This window comes from Cannabis sativa, chromosome 6 (genome assembly GCF_029168945.1).
Source record: "Cannabis sativa cultivar Pink pepper isolate KNU-18-1 chromosome 6, ASM2916894v1, whole genome shotgun sequence".
NCBI classification, from domain to species: Eukaryota; Viridiplantae; Streptophyta; class Magnoliopsida; order Rosales; family Cannabaceae; genus Cannabis; species Cannabis sativa.
In genome coordinates, this window is record NC_083606.1 from 31,393,986 (window position 1) to 31,410,874 (window position 16,889).

Genomic DNA, 16,889 nt, shown 5'->3' on the forward strand with positions numbered 1-16,889 from the left:
GATGAAAGGATTATTAGAAGAAATAATTACTGAAAGAGGTACCTAGAGTCTACTCAGATTGTTAGAGTTGTGTTCATCTATGTAGAAGCCCAGTGTTCCATGACAGAACTAAACATGTAGAGATAAAGTAACTTTATTAGGGACAATGTGACATAAGGGGAGGTACAGATTGTGAATGTCCCCGCAGAGGATAACCCAACAGATATGGGGACTAAGATTGTGACTATTAGCAAGTTCAAGCACTGTAGGAACTTACTGGGAGTTGACACAGGTTGGTGATTGAGAAACGAACTCAAGCTTGGACCCTTAGAGACAAAGGAAAACTAATCTACGACTGCCCATATAAAAATTTAGGCAAAAATTGTTGTTAAATTCCCATATAAGTAGTCCCTTTCAGCACTATCAACCACTTATTAAAATTACATAACAAAACCAGAAAGGTACAACAATATTAAAATTAGATACAACTAACTGCCCAACTTAAGAACAGACTCATTCACTTGCATCTAATAGTTCTCTACCTCGATAAAATGAAAAGATGCTTTAGAAGAGAGTACTATGTGATCAATCTTGCATCTCAGTTAGAGAGAGAGAGGAAAGAGATCGAGAAAGAAAGAAAGAAAGACAGAGAGTTAAAGAGGGAAAAGTTTGAGAGAAACTTTGTAAACGAAAACAGAGAGAGGATTTTGAGATTACATGTTGTAATTTGTAGATGGAATCTTCATCTGATTCTTGTAACTTGTTGATGATTGATAGTGCACGATCAAGCATCTAAGACGAGTTTGACGAAGACGTAGCCCTAATTTTAAGGTGAGCTCTGAGATCAAATTTCTTTGTGTTCTTGTGAGTTTGTTCTGTTTATCTTTAACCAACGATGATCATCTAAATCTTTGTTGTTGTTTAGCTCTTGTTTTGCTTTTGGGTTTTGCTGGTTCGAAGGCTAGGGTTTGAAGCTCGAGATTCTTAAAGAAGGAAGAAGATGAGGTCGTATTCAGCTAGGGTTTTGGGGTTGATCGAAAGTATTCTTAATTTTTCGTGTCTTTGATTTTATATATACATTGTGGTTTTGGGGTTGCAAACTCAATTCCGTGAAGTGTTTGTAAACGTCATTTTCTACCTTGATGTTTAATTTGTTGGTTTAGTTGGTATAGGGTTATTCTCGGTATTGAATTTCCTAGTGTTCTCTTACTACTTCCATACGTGATTAGCTTTTTTGTAAAAAAAAGAAAAATATAGTGATAAAAACAATTGGTATCGAACAGGACTAATTTTTTCATTTTTTCGCTTCGAAACTTTTGCAGGTACAATATCAATTTCGACATTCTCAAATGCCACTAAGAAACCTCTTTTTCTACCAACTTTAACAGAACTACTACTAATAGTATTTACATAATCAAACATTGAGCTAGGAAGCTCTTCCAATTGAACTCCCATAAACGACATCTCTAAAGTGTCGTTTATATCACAAAACTCATCGCTTTCTTCAACGACATTACTCCTAACTGTGATCCAATCTTGGTCCGAAGACCAATTCGAAATTGTAAAGACAGAGTCACCACCAACCAATCTTTCTATTCTTTCAGAAGCAGAGCTCAAAGAAGAAATTTCATGGTTCTCTTCATCAAACGAGTCCCAAACATTGTGATCAAAAACACTCTTTGGAGAAGAAGAAGAAGAAGAAGAAGAAGAAGAAGAGGCTACAAGCTCCTTCACTTGCTCTGTCTCAGATTTCATCTCCTCAAAAAATGGATGTTTCAGAAGCTCAGCAGCTGCCATTCTCTGTTTCGGATCTTTTTTAAAGCAAATTTCCAAAAAATGCTTAGCTTTCTCGGAAAACCAGCTCGGAAACACTGGTAAATCATCTGAAAACCCGATTCGGTAAAGAGCTGATAAGGGGTCATCTACCTCCGGCCAAGGATTCTCTCCAGTGGCCATTTCAATGACTGTGCAGCCAAGAGCCCAAATATCAGCTTCAAAACCCTGTTCTTCTCCCCTGACTACTTCCGGTGCCATGAAAACTGGTGTACCGGAAAACTTACCCAAGCCCGAATCTCCATCGCCGGTAACTTTCCCGACCGTTGTAGCACAGCCCAGATCGGAAATCTTGACGTTCTTACTTCCCATCAAGATATTCGAGCTCTTGATATCGCAATGGACCAAACCATTCGAGTGAAGATACTCCAAACCATGGAGAATCTCCCATGTGTACCTTCTGATCTTGGTCTCGTCTAGCTTCCCTCCTTGCCTCCGGATTTCGTCTCTTAGAGTGCCACGTGGGAGATACTCCATGAAAAGATTGTAGAAAAGGCAGTCGTTCTCGTTTGTGATATCAAAGCCCATGTACTTAACGAGGTGAGGAGAGTTTAGGTTTGAGAGGAAAGATTGCTCTTTTTGCAAGAGTTTGGAGAAAGAAAGCTCGGTGGATTTGACTGCGAATATGTCACCGGAAGATACTCCGGCGGCGAGGTATACAGCGGCGGTGGAGCCCCGGCCAATCATGTCTCCTCTTGTCCATTCCATAAGATCAATAAGAGAAGAAACTGAGAATTGGGAGTGTTTGAAAGTCTATTCTCTCTTTTTTGGGGGTTTTTTGGTGTCTTTAAACTTTAGATTACTAAAGCGTATATATATAGGCCTGTCACGTGTTTGGTACTTTGGTTTGCTCAATAGTCTTAAATCAACCTTCAAATGGCATGAAAGAAAAAGACTTGAAAGAAAAAAGTAAATTACAAGTTAGTTGACCTTTCCCACTTGCCTCGTAAACTCAAAGTCTCGCTGTGTTCACATTGAAAATTCATCATTCCGTGTTTTGTTTATTTTTATGAATTTGACCTCTTAAGTTGGATTGACTTTATGTTAAAGTCAACTAGAGCATTGGATTGGTTTTGTTTGGTTTGGTTTAGTTTTTATATATTTTAATAATTCAACCCACCCAAAAAAAGAAAGAATGAGATAAGTTCAAAGAAATGTCTCTTGAGTTATTCCGAAAGAACAAAGCATCTTCATTACTTCACAAGTACGTCAGCACAAGAGCCGCGGCCATTAGTGGAATATAGGCTAAAAAGGCCATGCATAAAGAAAAAGAGGGTCACCGATTAATTAGTATAGTATTATCATGTATTATAGAGAGTCACTGACAAAGGGATCCTAAATAACTGTGAATTAGTGTATAAGCTACACAACCCCACCATTGGAACAAACCACACTTCAAATAAAAGCCCTTACCAGAGAATATCAAAGGAGTTTAGCAAGAATTTAATTGGGAATTAAATATCTAATATGGGTCAAACCGAAAGGAATAATTTAAAGTGATTAGAGTGCTTACGAGAAACAATGCATACAACCAAGTTGAAAGACAGCCGTTCTTCATGATAAAATTGCAATTTAAATTTAAATTATTTTTTTGAAAAAAATAAATTAATTAATTTTTCAAAAAGGGTAAAAAAACTGAACTTCCGGATCTTGTGGTTCCATAACCATGTTGTGAGAGTTGAAATTAAGGTAGATCCACTAGTTGTGGCTTGTTTATCGGGGTATGTGGATGGAATACATGTAATGAGAATCCTTATGGTTTATTCACATTCCAAACTACCAAATTTTGTGAACCACATAAGGCCATCATCAAGGGCTTTGGCAGTGGCGCTTATTATTCAGAATTTTAGGAGCCAAATTGATTATGTTATTAGCATAAAAGGCCACTTCTAGAACTAGTTTTGAGTGAAAATATTTAAATATACGAGTTAATTGTGGCATAACTACTTATAGGGTCATCTCACTAGTAATTAATTCTTCAAAATTATTTTTTGACGGTAAAATCTCTAAATTCAAATTATGTTAACACTTATTCCTTTCTATTCCTTTTTAGTAGTTAATTGTTAAGTTGACTGTCTATGTGTACTTAGGATATTATCCACATGGACACGGTGTACACATGTTATAATATTATTGGCTCACGTAATTAAATATTTTAAAAAATATATATTAAAATAAATTTACTTAAAATAAAAAATAATTCATTCTAAAAAATAAAAAATAAATAAAAATAAATTTAATTATTTCTTTTTCCATATTTTTCCTTTCTCTTTTTTCTCACCCTCTCTATCTAAATCTCAAATCCTATTTTTCATAATCATCCATTGCGCTGAAACCATCATAACCATCCATTGCGACAAAACCACCATTACCCACCATCTTCGCAGCCTATTTTTCATAGTCAAATCACAAAGAAAAGGTTAAACGAAAATAAAACAAAATTTAAACAATCCAGATTTAACAAACAAACAAACCCCAAATCTATTTTACCATCTCCTCTCTCTCACTTTCGATCTCTCCCATTACTCCACCACAACCATAATTTTTTTTTTGTCCTTTTCTCCTTCTTCATCCTTTCTTTCTTGAAACTCTAATTTCTCAATCTTGCTTTTTGGGTTAGAACTAGTGGAGAGGTGAGAAAAATTGGAAGGAATGTTGTTAATGCTTGTTATCTTATTTTTTACACTATGATGTGGCATATAGTTGAATGACACGTGTCTTGCATTTCTCAATCTGGGCAGATAGTTTTAGTCTTAGCAACTCACAAGGATTGATATGAAGGTCTAAATTGTACATACATAGCAGGATGTCCGGATAGAGTCATCAATGGACATTCGACCAGCTCAGTCCTGTGATCAACTCGCATGCACCGACCAAGAGATATGAGTTGGTAATTTTAGTAGTGATCGATGATATCTCCAAGCTTGCATGACAGGAAGTAATCCGTACTTTTGTGGGATTGATCGTACCTTCAAAGAATAAAGGCAATCAGCCTAGACTTGCCTGATTTCTTCATTGTAATTATGGAAACATATTATTTTCCTATTTTATTTCTTATAGATTAAGAGAAACCATTCTATGTAATTAACCCCTATAAAATGGTGGTTGCATCTCACTATTGGGGGACACAAATTTAATTAAAGATAACACTCAAGAGAGAAATATTGATCTAAGAGAGAATTACTCAGAGATCATTTGTAAAAGCTTTCAAGAAGGAATACTTCATTCTTTGTCTCACAAGTTAATACAATAAAAAGATGAGTAGGTTATTAATACTATCGCAGGGTCCAACCTCTAGAAATTTTGATATTTTCTTTACTAATTATTGTTTGCTTGCTATTATTTATTTAATCTAATCGATTTAATTAAGATTCACTGTCGTTGGCTAAAAGCGAGGTTAATATTTTGGTGCTTCCATTAAGAGCAAAGAAACAAGTTTTTGTCTTAAGTCTTTTACAGGGCACAGGATGTTTGTGCAAACTCGAAGGGGAGTTCAAATTGATCCAGTCGATCTAATGGTGACAGATCTAAACGTGTAGCCACCTAAAAAGGCAAGAGATGTACCAGGGACAACCCTTGGACAAGTCAATACTAAACCACCAACGGTAAGCCATGGAGTGACTTCCCCTCTGCCTAGGTTCAATCCAGGTGTGCAAGAAACTGGGAATACCAGTACGAAGATCGAGCAGATCACTCCTAGCACTGAAATCTTGTCCATCACAAACAGTCAAAGGCCAATTGAAGATGATACTAAGCTTTAGAACTTACGAGCTACTTTACGGTTAATGCAAGGCCATAATAACATTCTGCACCATGAGCACACAAGATATCCAAAAAACTATCAATGTCGATAATCATTATTATATGTTCAAAAGTTTAATTCCCATGATTTGTCAGTTCACTGGATTTAGACTGACATGATAATCGGCGATAAGGTATACTTACACCTTGGATAAGTGTTATATCCTTTCCAGAATATTGGCAAAGTTTACCAGTATCGGATGTATGAAGTATACATTTGAAGGAACCGATATTGATCTTTGATAAGATATCATAAACTTACTGTTATATCTTTCTAAGTCAATATCAATGGTTGATCTTAGGTCTATGGATCTTAATCCTGATATGGTTAGGTTCAACTTAGCTGTATTATTTATGTTCTTCAAGTTGTTTATGGATGCTAACCTATGGTTCTGGCAGATATTTACATCTTGGGAACCTTGTAGTTCAATTGAGTGGGATCGTTGATCATATATATATATAGAATCTATAGCTTCTATAAGTATTAAAAAGTGAAATGATGATTTCCTTTGAGCTTGGCTGAATAGAGTTAAATGATTGAGGCCTTATTTCAGTAATTATATTAGTTTACTGAAGTATCATTTATACGTAGATAAGTGTTTTAAGGATAAAATACATTGAAGGGTAGAACGGTAAATTTTTCCCTATTCAGTGTAGATCATCTATAGAGGATCTTTGACAATTATGACTGTAACAATGGATAATCATAACGTATCTATATCGTGGTACATATAGAGCGTTCTATATAATTGAGAGTGCTATTCAATTCCAAATCTATAGTGGTGCAAGGAAAAATTAATAAGTTAGAGAATTTACTTTATAAATTCTAGATCTACTTATTTAAAGCTTGGTCATATAGGCCCATAGTCCCCTCACTAGTTGAGATAACACTGCTTGTAGACTCAGTTAATTGATTTTAATTAATAAATTATAATTCTAAAATTAGACTATGTCTTATTTATGAATTTTTACTAAGCAAGGGCTTAATTGTGAAGAAAAGAGGTTTTGGGGTCAGTTTATTAATTAAGAGACTTTGCATGATCTAATTAATAAATGATATAAATGACAATTTTATTTGAAAATTAATTATAATTATTAAATAAATAGTTTTGGCATTTATAGGATTGAATAGGAAAATATGGTATTATTGAAAGAAGAATAAGTGGTTAAAAAAAGTAGCAAAATTGTAACTAGAGATTGCTCCTTTTCATGTACGACCATTAAGTGATTTTTGCCCAGTATTTTATTCTTTTTAATGCATATAATTCAGCCCTAAGCCCTAGTTGAAACACTGAAAAAGGAACATGATGTTATCATCTCATTCTCTTGTCCACTTGACTATTCAACCTACCAAATCTAGTTTTCATTCTCTGACAACTAGTAGATAAGAGACACCTTCAATAGTGATTTCAAACCTCCTTCATTTTTTTTCACCATATTCGAAACTTTGAGTGATAGAGTGCCATGCCCACACATAGCAAGTCAAGTACTCAATCATATTGAGTAAGACGGTGGTAACCAAACCTGAAGGAGAGAAAGAGATCTAGGTTCAGATCTTGATAGTGCTCTGCTACAGAAAGGAATTAAGGGCTAGAGATCTTAACGGAATGGGTCATTGTATTCCGCTGCCACCAATGTATAGTTTATTTAACCCTTATGTGTTTATTTCATTGTTTTAGAGATATTCATAATTAGGATGTTAATCAACATACTTGTTAGTAAATCTAGATCCTGGTAAAATATTCCCTAGTTGTTGTTGCAGGTCAACCACTATTTGGTTAAGTTGTTCAACCCGAGGATTGGCCTCCTCGGGGTCTTTTAAATCTAAACGTGATTCCACATGTGAAATTTTCTCATTAGTTTATTACTAGGAGCTGTTGGTGGCCTTAGGGGACGAGCTGTGGAGCTGGTTTCAAGACCTCACATCATCTACGATGTAGGTGTAGTCCCATCACCAGTTTAAGTGACTGGCGTGCCCCCAATTTGCTGGCCAGTTGTTTTGATTATTCTTTCAACACTTGAGGACTGTGTTGCCACCATGTAGAAAGTGATTTGTAGACACAAATATCTTTCCACACCCACTTGCTAGATTGGCGAGAATGTATTATGAGTTAAGTATAAATAAGAGAGACACAACAATTTATAGTAGTTCACTCCCTGTGTCACGACAATAATGGAGATACATCTACTTTGACTTTTATTTCTCACGAGATAGATTAAAGAAAAATAGCTAAGTCTGAAAGCTCTAATTTCTATAGAGAGAAATTAGAGAGAGATGATCTGACCTTATGGGTACTTTTTAACTTAAATTAGAAGCTATGAATCTTCTAACTTCATAGCTTCTGGTCACTAAGAAAAAATAGACAAATGGTCGAGACGGAATCAAAATTAGATAAGAAAAACCCAGTGCACTAGGCCATATGTCAACCTGAGCATTGAGTGCTCTTTTCAAAGCTTCTAGGTTGTTGTTTTGATACTTCCAAGGTTCTTTAAATCGAGGAAGAGGTCTCCTATCCCATTTATGACCATTTCAAAGAGAATTCTCGAGCCCAACACCAAGATAACTTGGGTGCTTAGCTAAGCTTTCATGCCCTTAGAATTGTCATTTTCTCCTTAAATTTATTTTTATCTTCATTATTTCTCATGACGGAAAAAATGTTCGGAGCGTTTTTTCAGAAAATTATTGGAAACATCTTGGGTTGACAATATGTCAACCTGGGCATTGGGTCCAGTTTCAAGCTTTAGAAAGTTTCGTTCCCTCCTCACAAATACTTGCATCTTAATCTTCCATAAAAACGGAGAATATGCCTGGAAGATTTTTCCGAAAAACTTCTAGAAAATGGCCGAGGTTGACAAAATGTCAACTTTGGAGCTGGTCCTTCATTTTGGCCTCCAATTGGGTCTGTTTCTTCCTCAAAAGTACTTTTTTTTTTCTCATTTTGGATGAAGACAAAGAAAATGCCCGAGATGGATTTTCGGTTTGATGCTCGGAAGTGGTCCAGGTTGACAATATGTCATCCTAGGCATTGGGTGCCTGTGCCATCTGGTGCTTAGTGTGCTAAAAAATGGAAGTTCTCCAAATCTGATTCTTATGCCTCAAATATATTCATGACATGTCTAATTCATGTCCCAATACAAAGTTTGACCCATTTTTACTAAGACAACATCGAAAACTGAAACCCTACTTTGGTTGTCAACTTGGACGCGAGGTGAAACCCTAGGTGCCCGGGTTAATTTATATGGTGTCGTTTCATGTATTTTTCAGCTCCTGATCCTTGAATTTGGATGCTTCATGTTGTTATGGTACATAATACTAAAAGATAGTGAGTTGGAAACAACTTGGCAAAATCTAAACACCCATTTTGGAGTTCCCAGAGTCAACCTAAGCATAGGGCTAGGGACCCCTCTCAGGTCGACTGCTATGACTTGGGACTACTCAACTCTGAGATGTTTTCTTTCTTACCACGTGTAAAATATTGATGTCCACATCACCGAGATCAATTTCCGGGTTAACATTTATATATATATAAATTATTGAATATCAAATATTAGTAATTTAACATTCAAGCATATATAAAAATGTTCAACTCTTATTCATAAACAGAAATGTCTTCATAGGCTTTTTAGGGCATAAACCCTAATCAAGGGTAGCACAAGAGCAAAATTATTTTCCTGTACTGGGTACGAAGGTGGGTCGATCAGACCTAAACATGAGTGTCTCCGACAAGATCTCATGTTGAAGTCTAAACTTGCTTAAAAAAATGTCTTGAATGACACGAAGACCTGATCTTCGATGAGGAACTCACAACGATGAAAAGACAACAGAATAAGGACTAAGATATAGGGTTGGGAGTTTCGGGTGGTCCCAAGTTTGAAGATGGCATTTATCACACCATCGTGTGGCCAGAAAAATCTCGACCGAAGTTGGGGTGGACAGCTCATGAGAAAGAGAAAGAGCGAATGGGGGAAAGAGAGTGTGAGAGAGATTAAAACGGGAGAGAGATAGAGTGCGAGGTGGTTAGAGAAGGGGGTTTGGGGTCCGCCAGCGACAGCGTGTGGCTTGTCTGGTATGGCAACCGTGAGCTGCAAAGAGAATAAAGTAGAGGGAGGCAGAAGAAAGGGTGGAGGAGATAGGGTTTTTTTTTTTTTTTTAATGATTTTTGTTTGTTTTAATTTTAATTTCTAATTTATTTAAAAGAAATTATGATTTATTATATTATTTTAAGTTTATTTTATTTTAATATTTTATTAGGTGGACCAATTGAATTGTACTATGTATACAATATATACACATGGACATTTTACCATCACTCTTAACAACCAAAAATAAATAGAATGACAAATTGCTAACAAAATGGGCTTGAGTTTGGAGGTTTAATTGCTAGTTAAGGAAGTAAAACTTTTGAAAATTTTCCCGTAATTAACTCAAATAAAAAATATTGAGAATGAGAAAACAAGAAAGTAAAAGGTATGAATCCATAGTGACAGTGGGAAAAAATTGATTTCTTTTCTTTATTTGTACTTTCGTTTTGGAGTTGGAGATCAACATCATTACATGTCATAACAAAACTTGTTTCACAACTAATATTTGTACTAATAGATTCAACAGAATAATAATAATCAAACGACATTTCATCAAATAATGAGGGATAAACAATCTCTCCTTGTTCGTGAAAAATTGAATCGAAAGATGTTGTAGTAGTAGAATCCAGAACTGGGTCTTCTTCAAAATCATTGCTTCTAACAGTGAACCAATCATCATTATCATCACTACTCCAACCCCAATCAGGTGTGCATGGAAGACAAGAAAATGTGTCACCACTACCAATCAAAACCTTTATCCTTTCCTTAGCTGCTGAACTCAAAAACGAGACATCAAGTTGAACCTCTTCATTACTACTACTACTATTATTAGACTCCGACAGTTCCAACAAATCCCACAAGTCTCTATCCAAAACACCACTAGGAGATGTCTTTTGGGCCTCATATTGTCCCAAATGAGACTCCAACACTTGAACAAATCTGTGGCCAACAAGTTCCTTAGCTGTCCACCTCTCCTTTGAGTCCCTCTTTAAACACATGCTCAAGAAGTCCTTTCCTTCCTCCGACAGCCAACTTGGAAGCTCTGGCAAGCAATTCCTATATCCTATATGGTAAAGCGCCGAAGCCGGATCATTCAACTCCGGCCAAGGTCCACCACCGGTGGCCATCTCAATTATTGTACATCCTAAAGCCCATACATCAGCTTCAACACCCTGCTGTTCCCCACGCGCCACTTCCGGCGCCATAAAAGCCGGTGTCCCAGAGATTTTAGATGCAGCATCCCACTCGTACAAATCTTCATCTTCGATCCAATCAACTCTTCTCACCAATTTAGCACAGCCCAAATCAGCAATTTTGACACCCTCTTCACCAACCAAGATATTCTGGCTCTTGATGTCACAATGAGCTAGTCCTTTCCCATGAAGGTAATCCAAACCTTGAAGAATCTGATACGTGTAGAGCTTGATCAAAGATTCATCAAGCCTCCCTCCTCGCCGTCTGATCTCATCGGAAAGTGTGCCACCGGTCATATACTCCATGCAAAGATTGTGTGTGCGAGAACAGTTGTTTTGATCATTTGTAGTGACAAAATAATCCAAGTACTTTACAATGTAAGAAGAGCTTAGCTTTGAAAGAAAACTCTTTTCTTTCCTCAAGAAAACCAAACAAGAAGAAAGATCCGTTGACTTAACGGCTAATAGTTCGCCTGAATCGTTGTCCGTGGCGAGATAGACTGTTGAGGTGGCTCCACGGCCGATCGGGTGTCCTCTTTTCCACTCCATGGAACAGAGTACATAGACAGAAGTAAAAGCAAGTGAGAAGCAGAGCTATTTTTTTTTTTTTGGCCTTGTGATCTACCTTCGGTTTAAGGAGAAAAGAAAAGAAAAAAGAGGCTTGCTATATATACAAATTAAATTTAAAAAAAAATAAAAAAGAATATGCTGTTTTTTGAGTACTAGTTTAGTTTAGGGTACCATAATCGATGGTACTTCGTATATAATTGGGACATGTGGCGAAAGGAGAGAGTTTGACATATCTGGCCGTCTAGGAGCCGCAATTACTTATCTTGGGAATAAAGCCGTCCACATGGCGACACGTGAACGCTTACGCCTTGCCTTATTAATCCTAGTTTTAAAACAGAGGTTTACTTTAATTTTATTTGGACACAATTCTAAAATTCTTTTCTTTATTGTTATATATAAATATCGTCTTAATTAAACAGCTCAAGTCATTTCATTTTTTAGTTTCTGGATAAGACTTTAAAATGCTTTTCAACGCGGAGTTTTAGATTCTTAATTGTCATTAGGACATAACGAATTCACACTTGAGTTTCAAACTACATATTAGTTCTGTTTTCCTAGGATTTTGTCAAATATTGGAAATAAGTTTCAATAAATGTGATACAAATTTTCTTTCGATATTTTCTTTAGTTAGTTGTTCCTTCAAGAAATTAGAGACCAAATATTACCAGCTGTGATCCAGAATTTACCACTATACTGTTATCTACACTCTCGGACATCAGCAGTACAATATTTATTTTATTATCTTTATGTTAAACAAAACAAACGATAAATATTCCTCTCCAAAAACGTAAAGGCAAATAAAAGCAAAGGAGACACATATTATTAATTCTCATGTGTTATAATTAATATTTGATTAGAGATAAACGTGTGGTCCATTGAAACCACAAATTTATTTATTAAGTGACTTTTCATGAAAGGAATCTGTCAAAATCCAACAAGAGTATTGAGATTTAGCCAATTCTTTTCCTCATTATCTGCCATTTTAGCCATCTCTAACTCAAACCAATTCAAAAAATTTTCTTTTTATGAATATCTTTTCCCCTCAGATAATGTATATAAAAATGTTTGAAGAGCGAAAAAAAAAAGAGAATGACTTATTGGCTTTGCTTGTTACTTGATCACTAGGATGAAAATTCTGTTGAAAGTGATTCATTGTGTCGGTGCCCATATAAATATATTTATAAAAGAAATATTTACAGCACAAAAAGAGGGCTAAATGAGTTTTTGTTTTTTTAAACTGAAGCTCCTTTACAGCTATAGACAGTAGACACAGACACAACACAACTCAATCTCATCTCACTTTAATTGAATTGTATTGTTTAGAGAATAGGGGACCAACCGCCCCAACACAAGTTTGAGATGGTTTCCAGTCTGCCCATTTAAATGCAGCTCAAGTGCTCCTGTGGATGTGAATGCGCAGCGCAAAGCAATAACATTCATTCGTACATAAACAATATAAATCTCACCTATTGGTTGTCTTCTTCTTCTAATTCAAGTCAAGTCATTATTATATTTATGATTTATGACACTTTTTACGAGAGAGAAAGTGTCCAACAATTTTTATTACTTGGCTGTTTTTCGAAATTTGAACTACCTACGTACGTTGACGCCAATGCGTGTTGCAATAGCTCTGAATCAACCATTCTTATTTTATTTATATTAAAGTCAAACAATAAGAACTATCATGTATTAATTAATGTTTGCTGAAATTGAAGGTTGTTAACTGCTAATAGAGGACAGATGGCCCTTTTTAATTGGAAAAGGGAACGATTGACTTCCTTATAGCTTTGTACAATGGAATTGAAATGCTTTAAATTTAAAAGAAATAAGATTATTTTTTATAAGTATGACTCTAGTAGAGTTTACCATTTAATTCTTTTTTTGTTGCAAAACTCTCTTACCAATTATACAAATTGTTTGCAAATATTCCTTTTAGTTACATTACGCTAATTTATAAAACAATTTGTAGCTATGAGTTATAGGCATGGGTAAAGCTACTTTGAGTCCAAATAAAATTATTGTCCCACCTAAATTTAGGACCCGTTATAAGATATTTAGGACTTAAATAAAAAAATTTAGGCCTCCATACAAATACGTCTCATTCAATATTATTAAATAATATTATTTAGTGTAGTTACAAAAAATATATTGATAGAGGGCACATTGCTATTAGGTAATATGGTGCCTAACACCCCTATAGGGTAACATCCTAAAAATAGTTAGCAATTTTCTACAATCATTATTAAGGTAAAATAAGTAAGACTTGATATTAAATTGCATCAATAACGATTGACACCTCTTAGGGGTGCTAGGCACCATGAGGACCCTGAATGAATTTTATTTCTAGTTTCGCCCTTGGTTATAAGTATTGTTGCAGTATGATGATCTATTTAACAACTTTAACTAGCCAAACTTCAATATATTGGTTTATATCATACAAATATTAATTCTAAGAATGCATACACATATTCTCACAATTCATCATAATTCATTATTAGACTGTTATTTATACATTTATTTTTTATCTAGACTCTTGAACTAAGCTAAATTAATATTATGTTAGTGCTACATCAACAAATTATTTATAGAAATTGAGCAAAATATAACTAAAAAAATTAATTATAGCAATTTTTATAGTTTAAGAAAAAATTTTGCAACAGAAAAAAATTCATGGGAAAAAACTTTACAAAGTTCATAGTTCAACGACAAATTTTATTTACTTAAAAATGCATATGCCCAGTTCAATCCACTAGTATTGTGTGGCCAATCCTTCAAATTGGATGACTAGGCTACTAATTAATCAATCCTTAAAATGTCTACACTACCCACTGTATCAGGAAATCATGCTCAACGAGTTAGGAGACTATTGGACCGGTTAACGGCGATAAATTTAGGGGGTAAGTTGAAAAGTACCCCTTTTATTAATCAGTTAATCAAATTTATCTCTAATTTTATATTTATTTGAAACATACCTTTTTTTATATGAATTGTACTCAAAATACCATAATGAGAGTCACATGGAGAGTATCCTGAAGTGATAAGGGCAAAATTGGTACAATGTTTAGAAAAAGAAGTAAAAATGATAGACTTTAAAAAAGAGGGTAAAAATACAATATAAAAAGGGTATAGAGTATAATTTCTTCTAAATCTAGACCAATTTCTTATGGGAAATTTGACAATATATGCTTAAAAATAGCATATATTGTTTTAATATACTAGGTAAACAAAAATAAAAAAAAATACTCTCCAATTAACTTTAATCCCAACATTACCCTCCCCATTTCAAACTTTCACTCTCCCTCTAACTCTCACTTTTCTCTCTCTCTCTCTCTCTCTCTCTCTCTCTCTCTCTCTCTCTCTCTCTCTCTCTCTCTCTCTCTCTCTCTCTCTCTCTCTCTCTCTCTCACGCAACCCAGACACCCCACTCACCCCACTCACTGGACCACCTCACGGACCACCCCCTCACTCACCGGACCACCCGCGACACCCCATTTCTTCTCCACTGACGGACCACCCCCTCACCACCCGACCCCAGACGTCCAGAGGAAATCGCGAAACCAATCTCAGACGACATCGCGAACTCTTCGAAGAAGAAATCATGAAACCCCAGACGACCAGCAGAGGACATCGCTACCACCGGAGACGAGATCGAGAAACCCCAATTCGCGACACCCCCAAACGAAACCCAGATCCAAAACAATAAAAAAAGGTATTTTTCTAAACTTTTTTGTTGTTTCATTACTTTTTAATTGTTTGTGCTTCATTGTAAAGTAATGTAGTTAGTTTATGTTCAATTTGTTTGATTTCGTTTGAATTTCATTGTTTTGGTATATTTTCTGGTTTTTGTGCAAAATTTGCGACGTATCGCGACTATGTTCACGACATAACGCGATATAGTCTAGAAAAGTTGGGGATTTTATGATAACCGTGTTTTTCACGACGTGTTGGCGATATACTAACGACATAATTCGCGATATTGCATTTAGTACGTAGGTTTCATGATTTTTATCGACTTGTATGTGTGTTTGGCGACATGTTTGCGATCATATGCGACATGATTAGCGATATATAACAGTTATACATAGGACTAGTTTTTCATCCTCCTTTTTGTGTTTAGCGATTCATTAGCGATATATTAGCGACATATTTGGCGATTTGATTAGGATTATGTTTCACGATGTATAGCGACATACTGCGACATGTTTCACGACATACTTCTAACAAATTTGTTGACAATTTTGCAGATGGCTCCTGAACTTAAACTTCCAATTTCCTCGCATTTCACGGGACGTCTTACCTATCGGGGTACAGATAGGTTCAGATATATCAAGGCCAAGTTTACTGAGATGGATTTGGTTGACACAGTAAAGGCTAGTCCTTTCGGACACTTTTGGGAAGCTGGAGAGTTGACTTTCTCCGGCGCGTTGGTCCACAGCCTCCTTGTTGCTATATTTTTAAACGCTACGCAAGTATACGCAATCAAGTAGTAAAATCTCACACAGGTGAGGTCGATCCCACAGGGAATTGGATTAAGTACCACTAAATTATACTTATGATTCTATTCGGTAAATCAAAAGTAATTATGGTTTAAAAACAGTAAAATTTGAAAGAAATTCAGAAAACTTAATAACACAGTTTAAAGTTGAGCAAGATGAGACGATAGGGAGGAGAATCCTGTTGTTGTTTACCCAAATTGTTAATGATTAATTACTATCCTATTCTTGGGGTGAATGACAGATTATAAAATAACCTAGCTCCTTTCAGATCTTCTAGATTCTAAATCACGTGTTATCTAATTAATTCCTTAATTAAACTAACATGAAATCAGCATTAAGCAATAATCTACTCGTCACATAAGTCATGTAAATACTTTCGTTTCACATAGAACATCGATTATCTTAATTTTAGCATTCTCAATTCTCACTTTTCAGATTTTGAATTGAGATCATAGAGCATGCACAAGGTGATCAATCTTAAACATGAAATTAAACACAAATTAAGATAATTTCACACACACAAGAATTGAGGAATGGTAATTAAACATTAACTAGGAAAACATTAAACAACAATCATCATCCTCCCTAAATGGGAAATTTAGTTCAGAAACAAATCCATAACCATTCCTATAGCAATATTCAACATAAATAAATTAAAGAAGAATAAAGAAAAGAACTGTTTTAGGATGAATTCTGGATCTTCACTTGAATCTCTATGCTCTTCCTGCCGCTCTCAGCTGTGTTTTAGGGTTCCAAATCGCTCTCCCTGACTTCCAATCGCAGTTTTCTATTTATACTTGAAATTTAGGGTTCGATGGACGAAATTACCCCCGGTCCGTATGGGATCTCGCCGCGGCGACACTTCCTCTCGCCGCGGCGAGAATGTGCCAAATTCTGCCTCTTTCTGCTTCTCGTATCTCGCCGCGGCGAGACT

The 16,889-nt window shown here is 35.5% G+C and overlaps 2 protein-coding genes across 2 annotated transcripts; both read right to left on the reverse strand.

Moving 5' to 3' along the window:
* On the reverse strand, window positions 1-2,737 carry LOC115724602 (mitogen-activated protein kinase kinase kinase 18). Its single transcript, XM_030653918.2, has one exon. The coding sequence runs from the start codon at window positions 2,518-2,520 to the stop codon at window positions 1,189-1,191; it is 1,332 nt and encodes a 443-aa protein (XP_030509778.1). The 5' UTR covers window positions 2,521-2,737; the 3' UTR covers window positions 1-1,188.
* Window positions 2,738-9,874: 7,137 nt separating this feature from the next.
* On the reverse strand, window positions 9,875-11,778 carry LOC115695947 (mitogen-activated protein kinase kinase kinase 18). The gene has a single exon (XM_030623054.2). The coding sequence runs from the start codon at window positions 11,436-11,438 to the stop codon at window positions 9,999-10,001; it is 1,440 nt and encodes a 479-aa protein (XP_030478914.1). The 5' UTR covers window positions 11,439-11,778; the 3' UTR covers window positions 9,875-9,998.
* Between the last annotated feature and the right edge of the window lie 5,111 nt (window positions 11,779-16,889).

Coding starts and splice junctions, on each gene's coding strand:
- LOC115724602 (XM_030653918.2), bottom strand. CDS start 2,520: ATGGAATGGACAAGAGGAGACATGATTGGCCGGGGCTCCACCGCCGCT.
- LOC115695947 (XM_030623054.2), bottom strand. CDS start 11,438: ATGGAGTGGAAAAGAGGACACCCGATCGGCCGTGGAGCCACCTCAACA.